At 40.0% G+C, this 20,825-nt stretch overlaps 1 protein-coding gene across 3 annotated transcripts in view; it reads left to right on the top strand.

The window, feature by feature from the left end:
• The window catches only part of WDR64 (WD repeat domain 64), a 156,604-nt gene that overhangs the window by 86,586 nt on the left and 49,193 nt on the right, over positions 1-20,825 (top strand). For all 3 annotated transcript variants that reach the window (XR_004434498.1, XM_033200785.1, XM_033200786.1), the window contains 4 exons: positions 2,712-2,860; positions 5,608-5,731; positions 10,727-10,902; positions 15,963-16,139. Coding sequence is in view for 2 of the 3 variants with exons in the window: in XM_033200785.1 (XP_033056676.1) it covers positions 2,712-2,860; positions 5,608-5,731; positions 10,727-10,902; positions 15,963-16,139 (626 nt within the window). In the remaining variant the exon portion in view is untranslated. The remainder of the gene's footprint in view (positions 1-2,711; positions 2,861-5,607; positions 5,732-10,726; positions 10,903-15,962; positions 16,140-20,825) is intronic.

Raw genomic sequence — 20,825 nt, 5'->3', positions numbered from 1 at the left:
ACGAGTCATTACTCAGTAGGAAAAGTGCTGACACCTTCACCAGCCTTTGCCTCTTGAGGAAGACCAATGGAGAGTGAGGATGGAGTCCCAATGCTGATGCCGACAGATTTGTTGCTGATTTTTCCTGTAGCCTCTTAGAAAGTCATGCCTACTAAAGAAACAAGGAGCCCTGCTAGACATCTAGGGAGCACTTTTTATATGCATACCTTTATGCTTCAGGATAAAAATGAATTATATTAATAGTAGGTCCTCCTTCTAGAACACAAAACTAGAGTGAGTTTCCTAAGCATTTTCCCACTGGCCACCTGCTCTGAGTTCCTGTGGGATTAATTAAGGCAGGGAAGAGGTTGGTGCTGTCTCTGCTGATGGAGAATGTAATTATTTTTGACATTCAGTGTTTTTATTTCCTGTATTAGGAGTGAACTAGCACTTCATACTTGATAAAGAACTTTCCACATTATAAAACAGGACTTAGTTTTAGTTTAAACACCTATTCTCTGTTTTACCTCCTCTAGAAGGAACATACTAATGACTATAAGTAAATTTTCTCTCTTAGTGCCCCAATTTGCATGTTTGATTACTAGGCTTAGCATTCCCATCCCATTTATCATCATAGTCACTAAGGATTCAAATAGTAAGGCAAAGAAAAAGAAGACAGAAAAATCAAGATTTCTTCCCAATTTTATACCACTCTGATAGTACCTCTGTTTGCAAAAATGTAAAGCTCTGTGTATTGTTTAATCACCAAAATTGCAGACACTTACTGCGACCATGAACTTGACATCAGAATTACATGAAGCTTATGTCTAGGATTTTAATTCATTCTTTGATTCAAATGAAACAGCCATCAGTCCTCTAAATCCCAATGACAGCAGTACCATGTTCTAGAAATGCTTCGTAGAATATGTCATTGCTACTGTCACTGTTGTTATCATTATTACTTTTATTAAGACAACCACCATTAGAATCATATATTCTTTCATTTGATCTGTACAGCCACCATATGAGGTAGTAATCATTTTTTCTATTTTATAAATGGTGAAACTGAATCTCAAACAGCCCAACTGACTAGTGGCAGGACACAAGGTTAAAATACTGAGCTGAGATTCAATATCAGAGCTTCTAACTCTTGGCTCCACATTCTTTCTTGGCACTGGATCATTTCTTTTCTTTTTTTTTTCTTTTTTGAGACGGAGTTTCGCTCTGTGGCCCAGGCTGGAGTGCAGTGGCACCATCTCGGCTCACTGCAAGTTCCGCCTCCTGGGTTTACACCATTCTCCTGCCTCAGCCTCCCAGGTAGCTGGGACTAGAGGCGCCCACCACCACGCCTGGCTAATTTTTTTGTATTTTTAGTAGAGACGGGGTTTCACCGTGTTAGCCAGAATGGTCTCGACATCATTTCTATAGCAGTAGTGTAACTAGCCAAAAAATAGAAGATTGCAAGGTTTCCATAAGCATATCAAGATTTGTTGACATCCATTCTGAATGAATTCAGTTACTGTTGCTATAATGAAAAGGATCTACCAAAAGGTCCAAGTATAATTTGACTATCTGATTACCATATTCTGCTCACATTTCCATATTAAGGTATATGAACTGAGAAATACAACCAGATGAGCCATCTCAGTCTGTATTTACACATGAACAGATTTTATCTTAAAATGTAAACACTTCGGAGGGTGTTTAGTAACTCCTGGTGAAACTTCTCCTAAAGTTGAGAAACTTGAGAAACTCAATGCAAAATCTGCCTTTTATTAACTTAATCTTTTATTAACTTAATCTTTACATCAATAAAATCAGGAAGAAGTTTTAGTTTTGCTTGAGCCATAGGAATGCTCTGAGATTCTTGTTTTTTTATCTTAATTTTTATTTGTTTGAGATGGAGTCTCACTCTGTCGCCCAGGCTGGAGTGCAGTGGCATGACCTCAGCTCACCGCAACCTCCCTTCTGGGTTCAAGCGATTCTCCTGCCTCAGCCTCTCGAGTAGCTGGGATTACAGGCATCTACCACCACACCTGGCTAATTGAGATTATTATTAATATTTCTAGACATTACACTAAAACAGAGCCACAGTTAATTTTGATACTTAAATCATACCTAGAAAAACACAAGTAAAGCATACCTGCTCCTCATCTACTTCTACTTTACAGTGGTGATTTAGAAATTAACCTTATTTTATATCGATGTTGCAAGCACTGGCTTGTGATCATTCTCGTTCATTACACTTAATAAGACCATGTTTACAGAGTGCTTTATCAATTTATTGGTTGAAAGGGGCTCTCTAACAATAAATTTCCACCACTAAGTGGAGGCTAACCTTCAGCGGAAAGCTGGTCATCACCATTATTGCTGTGCAACAGATGGAGAGGCACGCTGCAGGCATAATAAAGAAGGAGAGAAGTGGACTATGAAATATACGAAAATGAGGTTCACTAAAAAGGATATCAAGGAAGTCCAAATGGCCTGCGCTTGAAAAATAATCCAGTCCAAAAAGAATGCTTTTCTTCTATGGCTGAATCATATGTGCTTTATCTGTCAAAAATGTTCTAGAATAAATGAAAATATTCTCACCTCATTAAATTTCCTAGGCATTGATCGATATTGCTAATCTCACTGTTTGGCTGTTTCCAAACCCAACTGCTTGGCTGAAACCCTTTGTGATAAGAAACTTCAAATATTGGGTATTTATGAGATTCTTACTTCTGTTCCAGGATCTAGTGTTATGGACATGTATCCTTTGACTAGGATGATACAAGATACCAAACAGGTTCCTCACACTCATGAACGAGAAATCAATGTCATGCTTTACAACAAATATTTTCACCAAGTACTCACTATCTGCTCTGAATCCGTAATTAGGGTAAGTACCTATTGGCTTTTCAAGCAGAAAAAAAGGCAACGCAGATACAATTTTCTCTTCTTAAAATAAATCGTTGAGTGATTAAGCAAATGTAGCAGCACATATGACGAGACCCTACATTAGAGTGATTTTTAAGCTTTCATGAGTAGGTAAAAAACAAGCATTTTAATTAAGCCAGTTCAGACTGCTTGCTGTCAACCCACATGCTCCATTGAATAAACATGGCTAGTTTTCACTATCAAAATAGGAATTTTAAAGGAAATATATCAAGGAGATAGAACTAGTCTGCATTTTTATTTTTATTTTTTTAACGGAGTACGGGAAGAGGATTTATGTTAAGGAGGAAGAGGAATAAATTTATAGGTGTTTACTGTAACCCCTGTAGATTCAGAATACTTGCCAAGAGCTTTAAGTCTCTGTGATCTTATTCAATCTTCACAACAGCTCTCTGTGGACAGATAAAGAGTTTCATTTTCAAGATGAGGAAACTAGGGCTCAGAGAGATCAAGCAACATAGCTGGGATAAGCAGGAGGGCTGGAATATGAACCCAAGTTTTTCTGATGTAAGTACCCATGCCCTTCCTGCCGCATTCCTCCAGCCTAGCTGCCAGAGGCATTTGAAGCAGAGCAACTCCATCTTGAATGAGGCTGGGTAAAATGAGGCTGAGACCTACTGGACTGCATTCCCAGACGGTTAAGTTAAGCATTCTAAGTCACAGGATGAGATCGGAGGTTGGTACAAGACACAGGTTATGAAGACCTTGCTGATAAAACAAGTCGCAGTAAAGCAGCCGGCCAAATCCCACCAAACCCAAGATGGCCATGAGAGTAACCTCTGATCTTCCTCACTGCTACGCTCCCACCAGCGTCATGACAGTTTACAAACGCCATGGCAATGTCGGGAAGTTAACCTATATTGTCTAAATAGGGGAGGCACGAATAATTCACCCCTTGTTTAGCATATCATCAAGAAGTAACCATAAAAATGGACAACCAGCAGCCCTAAGGGGTTGTTTATGGAGTAGTCATTCTTTATTCCTTTACTTTTTTCATAAACTTGCTTTTGCTTTACTCTGTGGACTTGCCCTGAATTCTTTCTTGTGTAAGATCAAGAACCCTTTCTTGGGAGTCTGGATCAGGACCCCTTTCCTGTAACGTGGCCATCACAGCACTTCCTAGAGGCCAGGGCTTGTGGCCATGCTAACTGTGTCCATCATCACGACCACTGAGGTCATCTGGCAGTGACGGCTGGAGGTGTGTGCTTCAGGTGTTTGTCCCCTCATTTCATGCATGCTCTCCAAAAGGAGACGTGTAGACGGGCAGACAGCATTCCTCTGGGGACCCTTCAAATTACCTCTCAGTCTCTGACTTCTGTGATCGTTTGCTGGAGATTTTCTCAAGTGAGAATCTCCTGAGTTCATGGTATTAGTGCATTTCTGGTAATGCCTAAAGAGAGAGGTAGAGGAAAACGAAAACTGAAACCTGTCCTGCTTTCGTGCAATCAGTATTTCGTGCAGTCCCCTCTTATGGGGAAACTGTCATCCCCGTGTGGGATAAAAGAGTGGAAAGGAACACATGAAGGTGAGTTTTCATGCCAGGTTGGTTGGAGAGAGATCACACTGCAGGCCAGGAGACGGGTGACCCCTGAGACCCATTCATGCAATGACCTCCATTCCTCTTTCTCCCTTCAGAACCCCGTCTATAACCAGGGACACGCAGAAGTTAGAAGTACGGACTCTAGGGCCAGACTGACTTCACTCAAATCCCAGCTGTACCACTTCCTGGCAAGTGGTCCTTCATTGTCTGGCCCCCAGACTATCTCATCAGCTCCATCCCCTCCACACTCCCCCTTTCACCCAGCTACAGTGGCTTTCTTTCCATTCCCTGGAGAAAAGATGAACTTTCTCACCCCTGACACTTTGTATATGCTGTCCTCTCTGCCACAATGCCTAGAGTGCAATCATTCTGTGTTGCCAGTTCAGTGCTGGCACGTTATGGCAGTGCAATTTACATCTGAGCATGGCAACTCCATGAAGGAGAGACTCAGACAGAAAATCTGCAGGTCTAAGGCCTCTACTGTGTTTCCAGAGTGAGATAATGATGACTCTTGAGTCTTGACATGTCTCTAGATTTTCTGATTACACCCATCCTAATTACACAGATGGCCTCCTCTGAGGTCAGTCTCTTTCTCTCTGTCTCTCTCTTTCTCTCTGTATATGTGTCTCTCTCTCCCATTCTCTCTCTTGCTGGGCCCGTGTCTCTAGTCACAACATTCCTAGGAAAAGTCAATGAGCTCTTTCCCCAGGATTCTTCTCTCAGGTCCCATGCTATTAACCACAGATCCTGTCCCATGATCTCTGGCTAACTAGGATGACTGTCACCAGGGAATAAATCCAGTTCGTATTTCTTTTGTCTGCTGAGCTTGCAATTGTTCCATTTCTAACCTTGCTTCAGGCTTACAGTACCAACTGACCACTTCTTCCATGGCCAGGGGCTGCCTGGAATAGAGTCCCTGCCTGTCAGCCCTCCATTTGCAGCAGACACAGTCCGGGAGAGCACAGTAACTATTAAACACTTTATCTTTCAGAACTATCTTTGATCAAACCAACACTCAGGGCAGAGTGCTAGGAAATGTGTTAGATGTACAGAGTTCCATCTGTGAGGCTGTTGTGAATATGGTGTAATTCTGATGAGAATTGAGGGGCTTATTCCAAGGGATTATTTGATATTTTTGTTCTTTCCCATAGGTATGGGAACTCGAGACTGGGCTCCAAGTATACCAGATTTTAGACCCTCATGGTTTCAATATTGAAGTGACTTCTGCAGCTGTCGACGAAAGTGGATTCCTTTTTGCCACAGGAGCATATAACGGTCAGACTAACATCCAGAATGTGGCGTCTCTGCTTTAGTGTCCTGAGAATTTCTGCCGAAAACTCTTTCATTCTTTGGGGTAAAAGGAGAGCATGGAGCAGGCTGGAATATGTCTGGGTGCCAGTGAAATTCCTGTGCCTGGGTGAATAGTGGTAGAGTTCCTTATCTAATAGGCATCAATGTCTTGATATGGATGTTAAAAATGATTCCTCACATTGCATTTACATAGTTGCTTTAACAGTTTGCGGAAGTCTTTCGCATATGACATCTCATCTAATCCGTGTTGCACTGACTCATCCTATCGTTCCACTTTTGGGTACCATCATCTAAGAGACAGACATCGGATTCAGTGCTTGCTAACAATAGTTTTACCAACAGTAGATTTCTGGACCAGACAAAACATCCAGCCAACTTTTTCACATTACCCCTAGAATCCTATATTGGAGTTGTTCACATGTCTAGCCTTCTTGAGGGCATGTGCCATGCCAAACTTGAGAGGATGCCAGGCCCAGGTTGGGGTGGGCCGTTTGATGTGCCTTACACTATGCAGCACTGGTAGGACTTCCAGGAACTAAAGAGCTACAGACTGCCCTGCCTTTCACCCCACTCACTACGTACTAAATGAAAGAACTGCTCTATCTAGACCATATGACCAATTGCATGCACTACTCCGAATATATTTACTGTAGGCCTACACGCATAAGCCAACTGATGAATTGAGTGAGCATCTTGATGTGTGAAAGTCTGACTTTTTTAAGTGTGAGCAGATGACACTACCATGTGAAGTAACATCATGAATACTGAGTCGATGGGGTATGAATAAATGCAACTGCCCTTCACGTGGACCAGTTCTTGAGAAAGCAGTCTTAACTGTTCCATAAGCACACCCTGCATAGACATGAAATGTAGTTGTTGAAATTCTGAGCAATGTACACAATTATTATCAGGCAGAAGCATTAAGCAATTCAATACATGACTGACAATAGTATTATTTATATGCAAGCAAGCCATATTTTATGTTGTTAGTTTTAGAACCTAGAATTCTTTCAGATATTGAGTTCGTCCTTCTCAAAGGTACATATGTTAAATTTATTTTATTGTGTTTATTTATTTGGAGTCAGAGTCTCACTGTGTTGCCCAGGCTGTTCTCAAACTCCTGGCTTCAAGTGATCCTCCCTCGGCCTCCCGAGTTGCTGGGATTACAGAAGCGAGCCACTCTGCCAGGCCCTCTTGGTTAAATTGACAGAGATCCAGGACACCCTGGGAAGTGAGATTCTCTGACTCCCAGAGAAGTTCAAACCACAAGCCACTGTTCTTCTCTCATTACCACCCATCACCTGGGAAAAGCTGAGGAGTACACCTCCCTGCTCTCTGCTCCACTAAATCTGACTGCGCAAGTCCCAAGGTAGCAGGGAATTTGGACAAGGAGACTGGCCTCTGCATAACCCAGGAATGTATGAGAACACGATAATGTCTTTTAATTGTTTGTGTGACTGTTTTCCTATAATGCCACAGAGTCCTTGAGGGTGGGCACTATGATTATTCATTAAGTACCCCCAGCTCCTACCACAGTGCTGGGTATAGAGGGAGTATTTAATCAACGTTTAACGATGTTGTTAGTGGCCAACAAACAAATACTGGGGGTGTGAGTGTTGCTGATGGGGAGAGCCTGGTGTAGGGGAAGGAAAACAGTGCAGTGAAAACACTCTGGGTGTCGAGCAGGATTCGAGCTGAGGGATAAGAAAGGGGGTAGGGTTAAAGGAGGAGAGGAAAAGACCTGTGGTTCACTGGAGTCTGAACCTGAGGTGACCACTATAAGAGCCTATGTGAGAAGATAATTCTCTCCTCTGAGCAATGACCTAGAAATAGGCATTCCACAACTATACTGTTTATCATCCGTCTGGCCCCTTCTTCCAGGTCCCCCAAAGCAAATGAATGAAGTTAACAATAAAGAAAGTATCTCCATCCATTTGAACTGCTACAATGGAATGCCATACAGTGGGTGGTGTTTAAAAAAAAAAAAAGTTTATAGCAGATTTATTGATAATAACCAAAAACTGAAAAAAAACCCATTTTTCAACATATGACTGGTTAGACAAACTGCAGTACATCAATACAGTGGAATACTATAGTTATTACAAGTAATACAAAGAAACAAACTAGTTATATTTGCAGCAGTTTGAATGTATCTGAAAGACACTAACAAAAGACAAAAGTCAATCTCATCCATTTCAGTTCTTTTTTTTTTTTTTTTTTTTTTTTTTTGAGATGGAGTCTTGCTTTGTTGCCTAGGCTGGAATGCAGTGGTGCAGGGTCTCAGCTCACTGAAACCTCTGCCTTCTGGGTTCAAGCGATTCTCCTGCCTCAGCCTTCTGAGTAGCTGGGGCTACAGGCACCTGCCACCATGCCCGGCTAATTTTTGTATTTTTAGTAGAGACAGGGTTCTGCTATGTTGCCCAGGCTGGTCTCGGAACTCCTGACCTCAAATGATCTGCCCGTTTCGGCATCCCAAAGTGCTGGGATTACAGGCATGAGCCACCACGCCCAGCCAATAACATTCTTGAAATAACAAAATAAAATGTCTTCAAAATGACAAACATTTAGATAAGTAAAACAGCTTACTGATTACCAAATAGTGATAGCGGGGGTTGTGGTGACTATGAAGGTTAACACAGGAAAGTTCCTGTGGATTGATGGAACATTTCTGTATATTGGTTGTGCAAATTTATACACACAGTAAAACTGTGAAGAACTAGACACATACACACAAGAGTGCATGTAAAAATCTGGTAAAATCTGGACAAGGTCTGTCGTCTAGTTAATGGGATTTCTAACGTCAATTTGCTTGTTTTAGGACTATACCGTAGTCACATGGGCTGGAAGCAATGGGGGAAGTTGGGACAAGATACACAGGACTTTACTATTTTTGCAACTTTCTGTTTCTTTTTATTTTTCAAAGTTCAAAACAATGTAGAAGGCTAACAAATTTTGCCAAACACTGAAACACTGATATAAATCTTTAAATTTTTACAATAGTTGAGGTCTCAAATGTCATATATCAGATTAATTAAAATGCTTTAAGCACTATCAGAATTGGAGCTGACAGTGTCTCCTTGGTATGTAATAAGATGGAAAGAGTTTTGGGCCCACACTGACATCTAGAAAAAAGCAAGCTGACCTATGAAATCAGAACTTTTCTTGAACCTGTGTGAGAATCGATGTTGCAGGCAAATAGCCTGAAATAGAAGGAAAGACACAGGCACTTCCGGGGAAAGACAGGACACAGTTACTGGCTAACCTAGGGCAGTGATGAGGAGGAAATGGGGCTGGCATTCAGATGGGTGAGAATGTAGTCAGATTTGTAAGAACTGCTGAGATCTGAGTATAGGATAGTATGAGAGTACAGCGCTTCTAAAAGCCAGAAACACAAAGGGAGTGTGCGTCCATTCCCATGCTCCTCACACAGCTCGTCACATGTCACACAGGGCTGGCCTCTCTCACGGTGCAGATCTGGGAGACAGGAACAGCCTACACTGTGGAGCCACAGAAAGTCCCACCAGCATCCGTCTTACCGACAAAGCAAACGCCTAAGCCACTGAGGGAAGGGCGGCAAACCCTCCTGCTGATATTGTAGATGAAGACCTACTGTAAGGGAGACAGAGCTGAGCAAGTTGTTCTCTCCCTCTTGAGGGAAGGCAGGAAAACCTCCTGGGCTCAGCCCATTTGACATGCTTTACCACTCAGGGCAGGAGGACTGGGTGTTTTTCAATAACAGAAATCGACTTCTCTCAGTTCTGGAGGCTGGGAAGTTCGAGATCAAGGTGCTGGCAGATCTGGCGTCTGGCAAGGGCCCACCTCCTGGTTTATAAAGGGTGCCTTCTCACTGTGTTCTCACATGACAAAGGGGTAAGGCAGATCCTTGGGGCCCATTTTATTACTTACTTTTCTTTTTTCATCTGAGTCACAGCAGATCTGAATTTGAGGCCTTTTTTATAAAGGCACTAATCCCATTCATGAGGGTTCTACCCCCATGACCTAATCATCTCCAAATACCATCATATCGAGGATTAGGTTTCAAACAGAAAGTATAATTTTAAATGTAAGAAAAACACTTGGTCAGGCACGGTGGCTCCCGCCTGTAATCCCAGCACTTTGGGAGGCCGAGGCGGGTGGATCACAATGTCAGGAGATCGAGACCATCCTGGCTAACACAGTGAAGCCCTGTCCCTACTAAAAACACAAAAAAATTAGCCAGGCGTGGTGGTGGGCGCCTGTAGTCCCAGCTACTCGGGAGGCTGAGGCAGGAGAATGGCGTGAACCCGGGAGGCAGAGCTTGCAGTGAGCCCAGACCCTGTGCCACTGCACTCCAGCCTGGGCGACAGAGCAAGACTCCGTCTCAAAAAAAAAAAAAAAAACAAAAAAGCAAAAAAAGAAAAAAGAAAAACACTCCATACTTTTCTTTCACTTTCCTCCCACGTAACCAACAAAACCACTCCAAGCTTGGCAGATTCTTACTGACTGGGATTCCCTCCAACTTTTTATTATCTAATAAGAGCTAACGTCCTAAAACATGTCAGCACATTAAGAAATGTGATAGATTACTGGAATGATCTTTCACTGTGAATAATAATTGTGGCATGGTAGCGAACATTCCTGTGTTCGGGACGGCGTGTTTAGCACACTGAAAAGCGTTGGGAGAATAAAAACAGAAGAGACTCACTTAAGAGCAAAAGCTTAGTAGGAGAGCCTGAGGGTAGATTTCAAGGCGTTGCCTGGTCCTGTTTATTTCTATTTTTTCAGCCTGTGACAAATCAAGGCATACAGGAATAAATTTCATGCACAGCAAGCCTGAGAAGACTCACCCATCTGAGTAGGGAATAAATATAGGATAAATTGTTGGCAGAAAGCTTTTGATCAGATGAATTTTCTCTGAGCAGAAAGCCAAGCTTTCTCTAAGTCACTTTTACCCACATAGTCTTTTCTCTGTATGCTCAGGAACAGTCAGAATCTGGGACTTTGGCAGTGGGCAGGAGATGAAAGTGTTGCCGGAGGGGAAAGACTGGAAGGAGGAGGAGCACTGCCTACAACACCTCATTTTCCTCAAAGCCCAAGAAAAACACCAGCACCTGGTCTTGGCCTTGGAGCGCAACGGGACTATCAAAATGATCCAGGTTTATAATCCCATTTCATATTCATACTGCAGGTGCCCTTTTTGGGAAAATCAAATGAGTCAGTAGATAATCCCCACCCATGTAACTCCCTTGGTAGCCAGCTGAAGATAGTGTTTATCCTCAACCTTCTCGTGATGCTCCTCATTAACTTTGCCCAGGTTCAAGCAAAGAGCAAAAAAGAATCCCTGCCCAGTCACTGCATGCTGCCCATCAGGCTTCCGCTGAAGGGTTAGTCAGGGTCTCCTAAGGCGGGTGTCAAGAAGGTTACATTTAGACTCAGCTGCCACCTCGGACATGCTTTATACCCTCATATGGGAATAATTCACTGGCAGAACTGCTTTCCGGCAGGCTCTGTCCCTTATAACCCATAATGCATTCAGGGATGCTCAAGTCACTTTTCCAGTTTGTCACCAAAATCGCTTTGTTTATTTTAAGGTTAATGATGCAATCTGCCAGGGCTGTTTGGGGAGGATTGAGGTAGGCTAATTTATTTTTCCTATGACTCTATTACCACCTCGGAATGTAATGCCCTCTTCAAATTTATAATGAAGACTAGATCATTTATCCTGGCTATTGAGTGGATCTCACCCCATCACCTCGAACTCAAGGACTCACTGCCTTTATTATTCCCCTTCTGAAAGCTAAGACCAGAAAAAGAAAAGTCTTGAATAGCACAGCAATCATGAAGCACCAGCTTAAGATGACTGATGACCTAAGAACTGGAAAAAAGGAGTAAAATCTTCCTTGAAGTAATATACTCTTCTCTTGTCTGAGCAATCCAAAATGGCACTGTAGAAAGGCATTTCTTAGTAATACACTCTAAAACAAAACGAAATGTTGATTTTTGCTTTATAAAGTGCCATTGTTCATCAAGATGCCCTTCCTACCAGACAATGTCTGTTGTCACAAATGCTCCTTTTTTGAGGGCTGCAACAAGTAGCATGGAACTATTCACTCACTAAAATTGTTTTTAGTTCTACTGTAGCATTTTTTACTTTGATTATTCTGGTTCTGCATTTAGAACCTGCAGATGGATCTTGGTAAGAACTGAAAACCTCTCTTATTTATATTTGTATTCTTGGCCATGCCCAGAGTAGGTGCTCATTAAGGATGGAAAGAATAAAAAAATAAAGAAAGAAAGAACCTCTTCTAAGGTAGACAACAGTAAATTTATGAGCGGTATTTGGAGAACTTTTACCAATGTTGGAGCGGGCAGCTTTATAATATAATGTTGAGAGTGTACTTATTTACTTATTATTATTAATTATTATTATTTACTAAATCTGCCTATTTGAAATAAAATAATTTGATTTAACATACTTATTTTCTAGAATACTTTCATTCATTCATTTTTTCAATGACCATTTACCAAATATTTACCATGTTCCAGAAGGATATTCCCTTTCACCATGAAATTCATAATTTAATAGGAGTTGCACTGATCTCCCTATTACAAGTGTTGTGAGTGTTTTTACAAAGTGCCTCAGAAGCTTGTGTGGTGGGATGGTTGTCAGACTAATCGGGTAGCCAGGACATTTTTTTTTTTTCCAGCTAAAAACAGAACAAGCTTTATAATAAATTTCTTTCCCTAAATTCCAAACCCCGCTTCTCTGTTTGCACCAGAAACTGGAAGGTGGACAGGTGGAAGTTGGAGCTGAGAGTGGAATGGAGGAAAGATAAACCAAACCTCTATCTTCCTAGACTCCCAGCTTCCTTAAAAACAAAAACAAAAACAAACAAACAAAAAAGCAAACACCCCCCCCCACCCCCTACCAAACCAAAAAGCCAAAATCTGCTTCAGTAATCACATTCAGTTATTCAGGAAACATTGCTGATGCATTATGAGCTGTATGAGCTGCGAAGGGTCTCCAAAGTCACGTATTTTTAAGTGTTCAAACAGTCCTTAATGGCTTAAATATAGTATCTCTCTTACACTTCTGTTCTTGGTTTTATTTTCTCAAGTCTCAGAAAAACTGCCCGCTCTGGGCACAAATCACGGCCGTGCTGAATATTCTGGGCATGATTTCCTAAGCCATGTAACAAGAGGGCAGACTGTAAATTGACTGGCCTATTAATACAACTTCATAGACAGCAAGAGAAGAAAACAAGGATTCTTCTCATCATCTCAGTTTTAAGGGGTTAGAACTACATTCTACCTATATGAAACCTTTGGCAAATTTGAGAGAAATTTGCCCCCAAGTCATTGTTGACAAAACCATAGGTTGGTGAGAGATTACTGCTCTAACATAATAAACAAAGCACTACGGGGGTTTCCAGGAAGATGATTAATTGATCTCAAAATCATTCAAATTCTAAAGACCCACTTACTTACCTTCCTTTTATCCACAGTACTTTAGATCTACTCATATAGCTATATTTGTGTGTCCTTTAAAGTAAATGATCTTTCTTTATGAAGCAATAACATAATAGTGCTCTTAGCATTATATGAACTGCTGTTTTCCTAGATAACTGATTCCTAAAGACCTACCAGCCAATTCCAATATAAGATAAAAGATTTCACCAAGTAGAGATGACATGTAGAAAATAAGGGTAACTTTTCACAAAGCTACTTTTACTTCTTTTAAATTTTAAGATTGTATCTTTCCTACTGTTTTGTATTACTATAGCCTTTCTTTTCATAAAATAATGTTAGTAGAGTTTCCCATCTCCTTCTCCCTCATGTCCTCACTTAGTAAAATTGAATGTGAGTAACTCTAGGTCAATCTTCAAAAGGTGTTTTGTAAATTCTACTGCTCTGTGAATTCAGAAAGTCTGAGAGCCACTGTCATAGGAGATTCTATTGAAACCGGTTAAGAGGTTAAGCCTGTTAAAAACCACTGTCGGGCCGGGTGTGGTGGCTCATGCCTGTGATCTCAGCACTTTGGGAGGCCAAGGCAGGAGGATCACTTGAGGCTAGGAGTTTGAGACCAGCCTGGGCAACATAGTGAGATGCCATCTCTACCAAAAAAATATAAAAATTAGCCAGGCATGGTGTCACACACATGTAGTCTCAGCTACTTAGGGAGCTGAGGTGGGAGGATTGCTCGATCCTGGGAAGTCAAGGCTGCAGTGAGCCATGATTGCACCACTGCACTCCAGTCTGGGCAACAGAGCAAGACTGCCTCAAAAAGACACAAAAAAACTAAACCACTATCACTAACTCATACCACCAGGTAGGCACATAAATCTAACTAAGCGATTACTCAGTGTAAATACCTGGTCACTCTTGAGATACTGCTGAGATTCATTCCTTCTGTCCCACAATGGCACAAACTCGAAACAAAGACTCCACCAGTACGCAGGAGTACTATTAGCCCATACTTTTAAATTAACATGGATATGAAATAACAGAGGCCTTAAGGCAACACCTAAAATCAAAGTTTAAAAAATGGAAGGACTTTTATCCATCAACTAGCTAAAGTCCTAATTTTGCAAATAAGAAAATTAGGGCCAAAGAAAAATAGGGCCAAAGAAAGTATGTACCTTGCCCGAGGTCCTGTAAGAACTAAAACTAGAAACCAGCTGTCTTCACTCCTAGGTCAATATTCTCTCCACTTTTCCATAACTGCTCTTCAACATAGAAAGAGTCCTGTTCTGCAAGCAAAATGATTGACCTTAAAATTTTGACTTTTATTCCCACATAACAATTCAAAAATTAAAAATTAATGGCCTCTCATCAATAATAACCAGTTATAAAATACAAATATGGCCCAGCACAGTGGTTCATACCTATAATCTCAGCAGTTTGTAAGGCAAGTGTGATGCCTCCAGCTTTGTTCTTTTTGCTTAGCATTGTCATGACTGTATGGACTCTTTTTGGCTTCATATGAAATCTAAAGTGGTTGTTTCTAATTTTGTGAAAAAAGTCAATGGTAGCTTGATGGGGATAGCATTGAATCTATAAATTACTTTGGGTAGTAAGGCCATTTTCACAATATTGATCTTCCTATCCATGAGCATGGAATGTTTTTCCATTTGTTTGTGTCCTCTCTTATTTCCTTGAGCAGTGGTTTGTAGTTCTCCTTGAAGAGGTCCTTCATATCCCTTGTAAGTTGTATTCCTAGGTATTTTATTCTCTTTGTAGTAATTGTGAATGGGACTTCACTCATGATTTGGTTCTCTGTTTGTCTGTTATTGGTGTATAGGAATGTTTGTGATTTTTTAACATTTATTTTGTATCCTGAGACTTTGCTGAAGTTGCTTATCAGGTTAAGGAGTTTTGGGCTGAGACCATGGGGTTTTCTAAATATACAATCATGTCATCTACAAATAGAGACAATTTGACTTCCTGTCTTCCTATTTGAAAAGGTATTAAAAATTAGTTTTAAAATGTCCCATTTCATACTCATCAGGCAAAACATTAAGAAAATCAAATAATACCAAGTGTTAGCAAGAATATGAAGAAAGGGGAACTCTCATCTATTCCTGGTGAGAGTGAACATAGCTAAACACTACCTAGAGAAGTGGTTTGGTGATAGCTAGTAAACTTGAAGATGTGCATATCTTATAGTTAGGTAATTTTACCCCAGATATATGCTGTAGAAACTGTGCCGCCTGTCTGTAAAGGAAAGCAGTACCAAATTGGCACTCTGAACATCCGTCAATAGGGGAATGGATAAATATATTGTAGTATGTTTATATAATACGATATAGCAGTTTAAAATAAATAAACTGGAGTTCCATGAAATAACTTGTATAAATCTCAAAAGCATCCTATTGAGTGAAATAAGAAAGTTGAAGAAGAATCCATATAGTTGGACAGCATTCATAAAATGGCTTAAAGTTTGAAAGCACTATCATATATATGCAGAATGCATATGTATGTATATGTAGAAATATTAAAACTTTCATGGCTAACATCATATTCACATTACTGGTTACTCTATGGAGGGAAGAAAGAGGAATTATATTAATAAGCAAGGAACAGATGGGGCTGAAGATTTGGTAAAGCTAGATGGTGGACACATCAGTGTAGGTTCTATTTTCTCTATCTGTTTAAAACAGTTCAAAATAAAATAATTAATTGAACTTTTCATATACTCACTGGATTTCTATTAAAGGGTAAGGAAGATGATATTTACCTCATGGTGATCTGGGAGCTGCCCGATGTTGTGCCTTTCCTACAAGATGGGAAACATGCTGTCCATCTGAGAATGTCTACTAGAGATAGGAACATGGCTATTCCTTTCCCAGATGTCGAGTTAATAGTTGAGAGGAATGTTTCTCAACCTCCTAATGTAAGTTTCCTCTCTTGGTTTCTTTTTAACTTTTGCTTTTTGTTATGGAAATTTACAAACATATATAAAGGTACAGAAAATAATACAAAGAGCTTCTATGTGTTATCGCTCAGCTTCAAAAATTTTCTGTGTATGGCCAAACTTATTCTTTATTCCCAGCTCTTCACCATGACCACCACCAATGGATTTTTTTTTTTTTTGAGACCGGATCCTGCTCTGTTGCCCATGCTAAAGTGCAGTAGTATGATCATAGTTCACTGTAGACCCCAACACCTGGGCTCAAGTGTCCCTCCTGCCTCAGCCCCCCAAAACGCTGGGATTATAGGCATAACACACCGTGTCTGGCCCACCAATGGATTCTGAAGCAAATCTCAAACATTATGTCATTTCATCCCTTTATATTTCAGTATATATGTCTAAACAATAATGACTATTTCAAAAATAATACCATTATTTTCTAAAATATATTAAAAATAATTTGTAAGAAGTTGTTAATCTCATCACATATTCATTCAGTGTTCAAATTTTCCAGATATCCTCGTAATTTCTTTCTTATAATTGGTTTCAACAACCAAGATCCAAACAAGGTCTATTTGTTGCATTTGGTTGGAAAAATCTGTTAAATATCTTTTTTTCTCTCTCCTTGCAATTTATGTCCTGAAGAAACTGGACAGTTGACGCCACAGTTTTCCACTTTCTAGATTTTGCTGATTGCACCCTCGTGGTGTTATTTAAGAAATTCCGCTGTACTTCCTGCAATCTGGTAGTTAATCTGGTGGCTTAATTGACTACAACATGGATTTTTTTTTTTTTTTTTTTTTAAGCAAGACTCCTTCATAGGTGCTGTCCTGTATTCCATCAAGATTCTCATAATGACCAGTTGTCTTTTTCTTTGTATCTTAGCAGTCATTGATGATCATTACCTAGGTCTATTATTTTCATTCAAAGTTGCCATGCTGCCTTTCTGCTTCATTTACTACTGGAACGTGTCTTTAAAGAAAACCTCTCCTTTATCAAATATTTGGTTACACTGAGGTACAGTTTATATAGAAAAGCAAACTAATTGATGTTTTGCTCCTTATATTTATCAGTTTTAAAGTGAATAGGTTTCCTAGCATCTTCCAAAGGTGGTCCGTGAATTTTGTTTATTTAATATCATTATTCACTCACAAATTTAAATGTTCTTGATGTGTTTCAGTCCATTTAATTTGTTGTTATCATTATTGATGCCCAAACTGTCCCATCTGAAACTGGTTGGAGCCTCTGCAGGCTCCTGAGTTCCTCTGATGTGACCTCAGAAGCTCTGGATAGCTTCCAGGTATGACAAGATGATCCAGGCTCATCTTGTACATTTCTTTCCAGATCTAAAATCCACTATTTCTCCAATATATTCTACTTCTTTTCAGTGAGAAATAGTATTTTAAAAAACCACAACCTGGGTTCTAGAGCTGCCCACTGCCACTAGGTTGGTTCTTATTTTTAGACTTTCTCAATAGACAGCTAAGAAAACACATTAAGGGAAAATGCACTACTATTTTGCACTGATATTCCCAATTCAAATGTAAGGTTATATGGCTTTTACTAATTTCATTTTATTTTATATCTTTCTCTCAGAAAATTTTGATTTCTAATGATATAAGCATCATTACTTATTTGCTTTATGCTATTATTTATATAATGTATTTTTCTACATAATATACAGGTTCTTTATGTCATTTTATATGTTATCATTGTACATTACATTATATTCTAGTTTCAGAAAACAATAAAATTTCTAGGAACATGATACCTGACACAGCTCAGAATCTTGCTTTTTTTGCAGTTCTTTTTGTCCTTAGGGTGTATAGCATGTGGAATGTACTGTCAAATTACTGTGCTTTAAAATTGCTTAAAATAATTCCTTGTACCACCAACTCTATATATGGTTAAGTTTGCTTCATTTTTCAAATGTATTGCGTTTTTAAAATTCAGTTTTGTTTTATTGTTATGTAAAACATTTCAATACTTCTTTTTTTTTTTTTGAGACGGAGCCTCGCTCTGTCGCCAGGGCTGGAGCGCAGTGGCCAGATCTCAGCTCACTGCAAGCTCCGCCTCCCGAGTTTACGCCATTCTCCAGCCTCAGCCTCCAGAATAGCTGGGACTACAGGCGCCCGCCACCTCGCCCGGCTAGTTCTTTGTATTTTTTTAGTAGAGATGGGGTTTCACCGTGTTAGCTAGGATGGTCTCGATCTCCTGACCTCGTGATCCGCCCGTCTTGGCCTCCCAAAGTGCTGGGATTACAGGCTTGAGCCACCGCGCCCGGCCCATTTCAATACTTCTAAGATCAAATTACAAAACAAGTTCTATTCTGAGCTACAAAACAAAGTCTATTGTATTCCTGTCTTTTCCACCTTGTTCTCTCCTTAACCTATAGTTAACTTTTTAAGTTTTTGGTTTATGTTTCCATGCTGTTTTTAAAAAATATAATCAAATACTTGGTTCCCTCTCCACCTTCTTAAGCAAATGATAGAATACTCTTTACATCCCTGTATTCCCTGCTTTATTTAATAATCTATTTAAGACCATTATAAACCGTACATAGAGATCTTCATCTTCCTTTTTTTTAAAATTGTGATAAAATACACGCAAAGTAATATTTACCACTTAGACTATTTTTAGTGTACCGTTAGCGACATTAAATACATTCACATTGTTGTGCAACCTTCATCACCCAGCCATCTCCAGACGCTTTCATCTTGCAAAACTGAAACTCTGTTTATTAAACAATAACCCCCTATTTCCCCTTCCCTCCAGCTCCTAACAACCAGCATTCTAATTTCCATCTCTATGAATTAACTTACACTGGGTATATTATATAAGCAGAGACATATGGTATTCGTCCTTTGTGACTGGTTCGTTTCACTTAGCATGATGTCCTCAAGGTTCGTCTATGTGTAGCGTATGTCACAGTGTCCTTCCTTTTAAAGGCTGAACATTATTCCATTGTATGCATAGAACGCATGTTGTTTACCCATTCATCCATCAATGAATACCTGGGTTGCTTTCACTTTTTTGCTATTAATAGCAATGTTGCCATGAACATGGGTGTACACATACTCATTTTTCTTTACTTTTTTTATTATACTTTATAGTCTAGGGTACATGTGCACAACGTGCAGGTTTGTTACATATGGATACGTGTGCCATGTTGGTGTGCTGCACCCATTAACTCGTCATTTACATTAGGTGTATCTCCTAATGCTATCCCTCCCCACTCCCCCCACCCCACAATAGGGCCTGGTGTGTGATGTTCCCCTTCCTGTGTCCAGGTGATCTCATTGTTCAATTCCCACCTATGAGTGACAACATCCCGTGTTTGGTTTTCTGTTCTTGCGATAGTTTGCTGAGAATGATGGTTTCCAGCTGCATCCATGTCCCTACAAAGGACACAAACTCATCCTTTTTTATGGCTGCATAGTATTCCATGGTGTATATGTGCAACATTTTCTTAATCCAGTCTGTCATTGATGGACATTTGGGTTGATTCCATGTCTTTGCTATTGTGAATAGTGTCGAAATAAACATACGTGTGTAGGTGTCCTTATAGCAGCATGATTTATAATCTTTTGGGTATATACCCAGTAATGGGATGGCTGGGTCAAATGGGATTTCTAGTTCTAGATCCTTGAGGAATTGCCACACTGTTTTCCACAACGTTGAACTAGTTTACAGTCCCACCAACAGTGTAAAAGTGTTCCTATTTTTCCACACCCTCTCCAGCACCTGTTGTTTCCTGAGTTTTTAATGATTGCCATTCTAACTGGTGTGACATGGTATCTCATTGTGGTTTTGATTTGCATTTCTCTGATGGCTAGTGATGATGAGTATTTTTTCATGTGTCTGTTGGCTGCATAAATGTCGTCTTTTGAGAATTGTCTGTTCATATCCTTTGCCCACTTTTTGATGGGGTTGTTTTCTTCCTGTAAATTTGTTTGAGTTCTTTGTAGGTTCTGGGTATTAGCCCTTTGTCAGATGAGTAGATTGTAAAAATTTTCTCCCATTCTGTACATTGCCTGTTCACTCTGATGGTAGTTTCTTTTGCTGTGCAGAAGCTCTTTAGTTTAATTAGATCCCATTTGTCAATTTTGGACTTCTGTTGCTATTGCTTTTGGTGTTTTAGACATGAAGTCCTTGCCCATGCCTATATCCTGAATGGTATTACCTAGGTTTTCTTCTAGGGTTTTTACGGCTTTTAGGTCTAACATTTAAGTCTCTAATCCACCTTGAATTAATTTTTGTATAAGGAGTAAGGAAGGGATCCAGTTTTAGCTTTCTACTTATGGCTAGCCAGTTTTCCCAGCACCACTTATTAAATAGGGAATCTTTTCCCCATTTCTTGTTTTTGTCAGGTTTGTCAAAGATCAGATGGTTGTAGATGTGTGGTAATATTTCTGAGGGCTCTGTTCTGTTCCACTGGTCTATATCTCTATTTTGGTACCAGTACCATGCTGTTTTGGTTACTGTCGCCTTTTAGTATAGTTTGAAGTCAGGGAGTGTGATGCCTCCAGCTTTGTTCTTTTGACTTAGGATTGTCTTGGCAATGTGGGCTCTTTTTGGTTCCATATGAACTTTAAAGTAGTTTTTTCCAATTCTGTGAGGAAAGTCATTGGTAGCTTAATGGGGATGGTATTGAATCTATAAATTACC

This window comes from Trachypithecus francoisi, unplaced genomic scaffold (genome assembly GCF_009764315.1).
Source record: "Trachypithecus francoisi isolate TF-2019V2 unplaced genomic scaffold, Tfra_2.0 Lachesis_group5, whole genome shotgun sequence".
Classification (NCBI taxonomy): Eukaryota; Metazoa; Chordata; class Mammalia; order Primates; family Cercopithecidae; genus Trachypithecus; species Trachypithecus francoisi.
The sequence above is the reverse complement of the archived record's forward strand: the minus strand, read 5'-3'. Positions and strand labels throughout refer to the sequence as shown.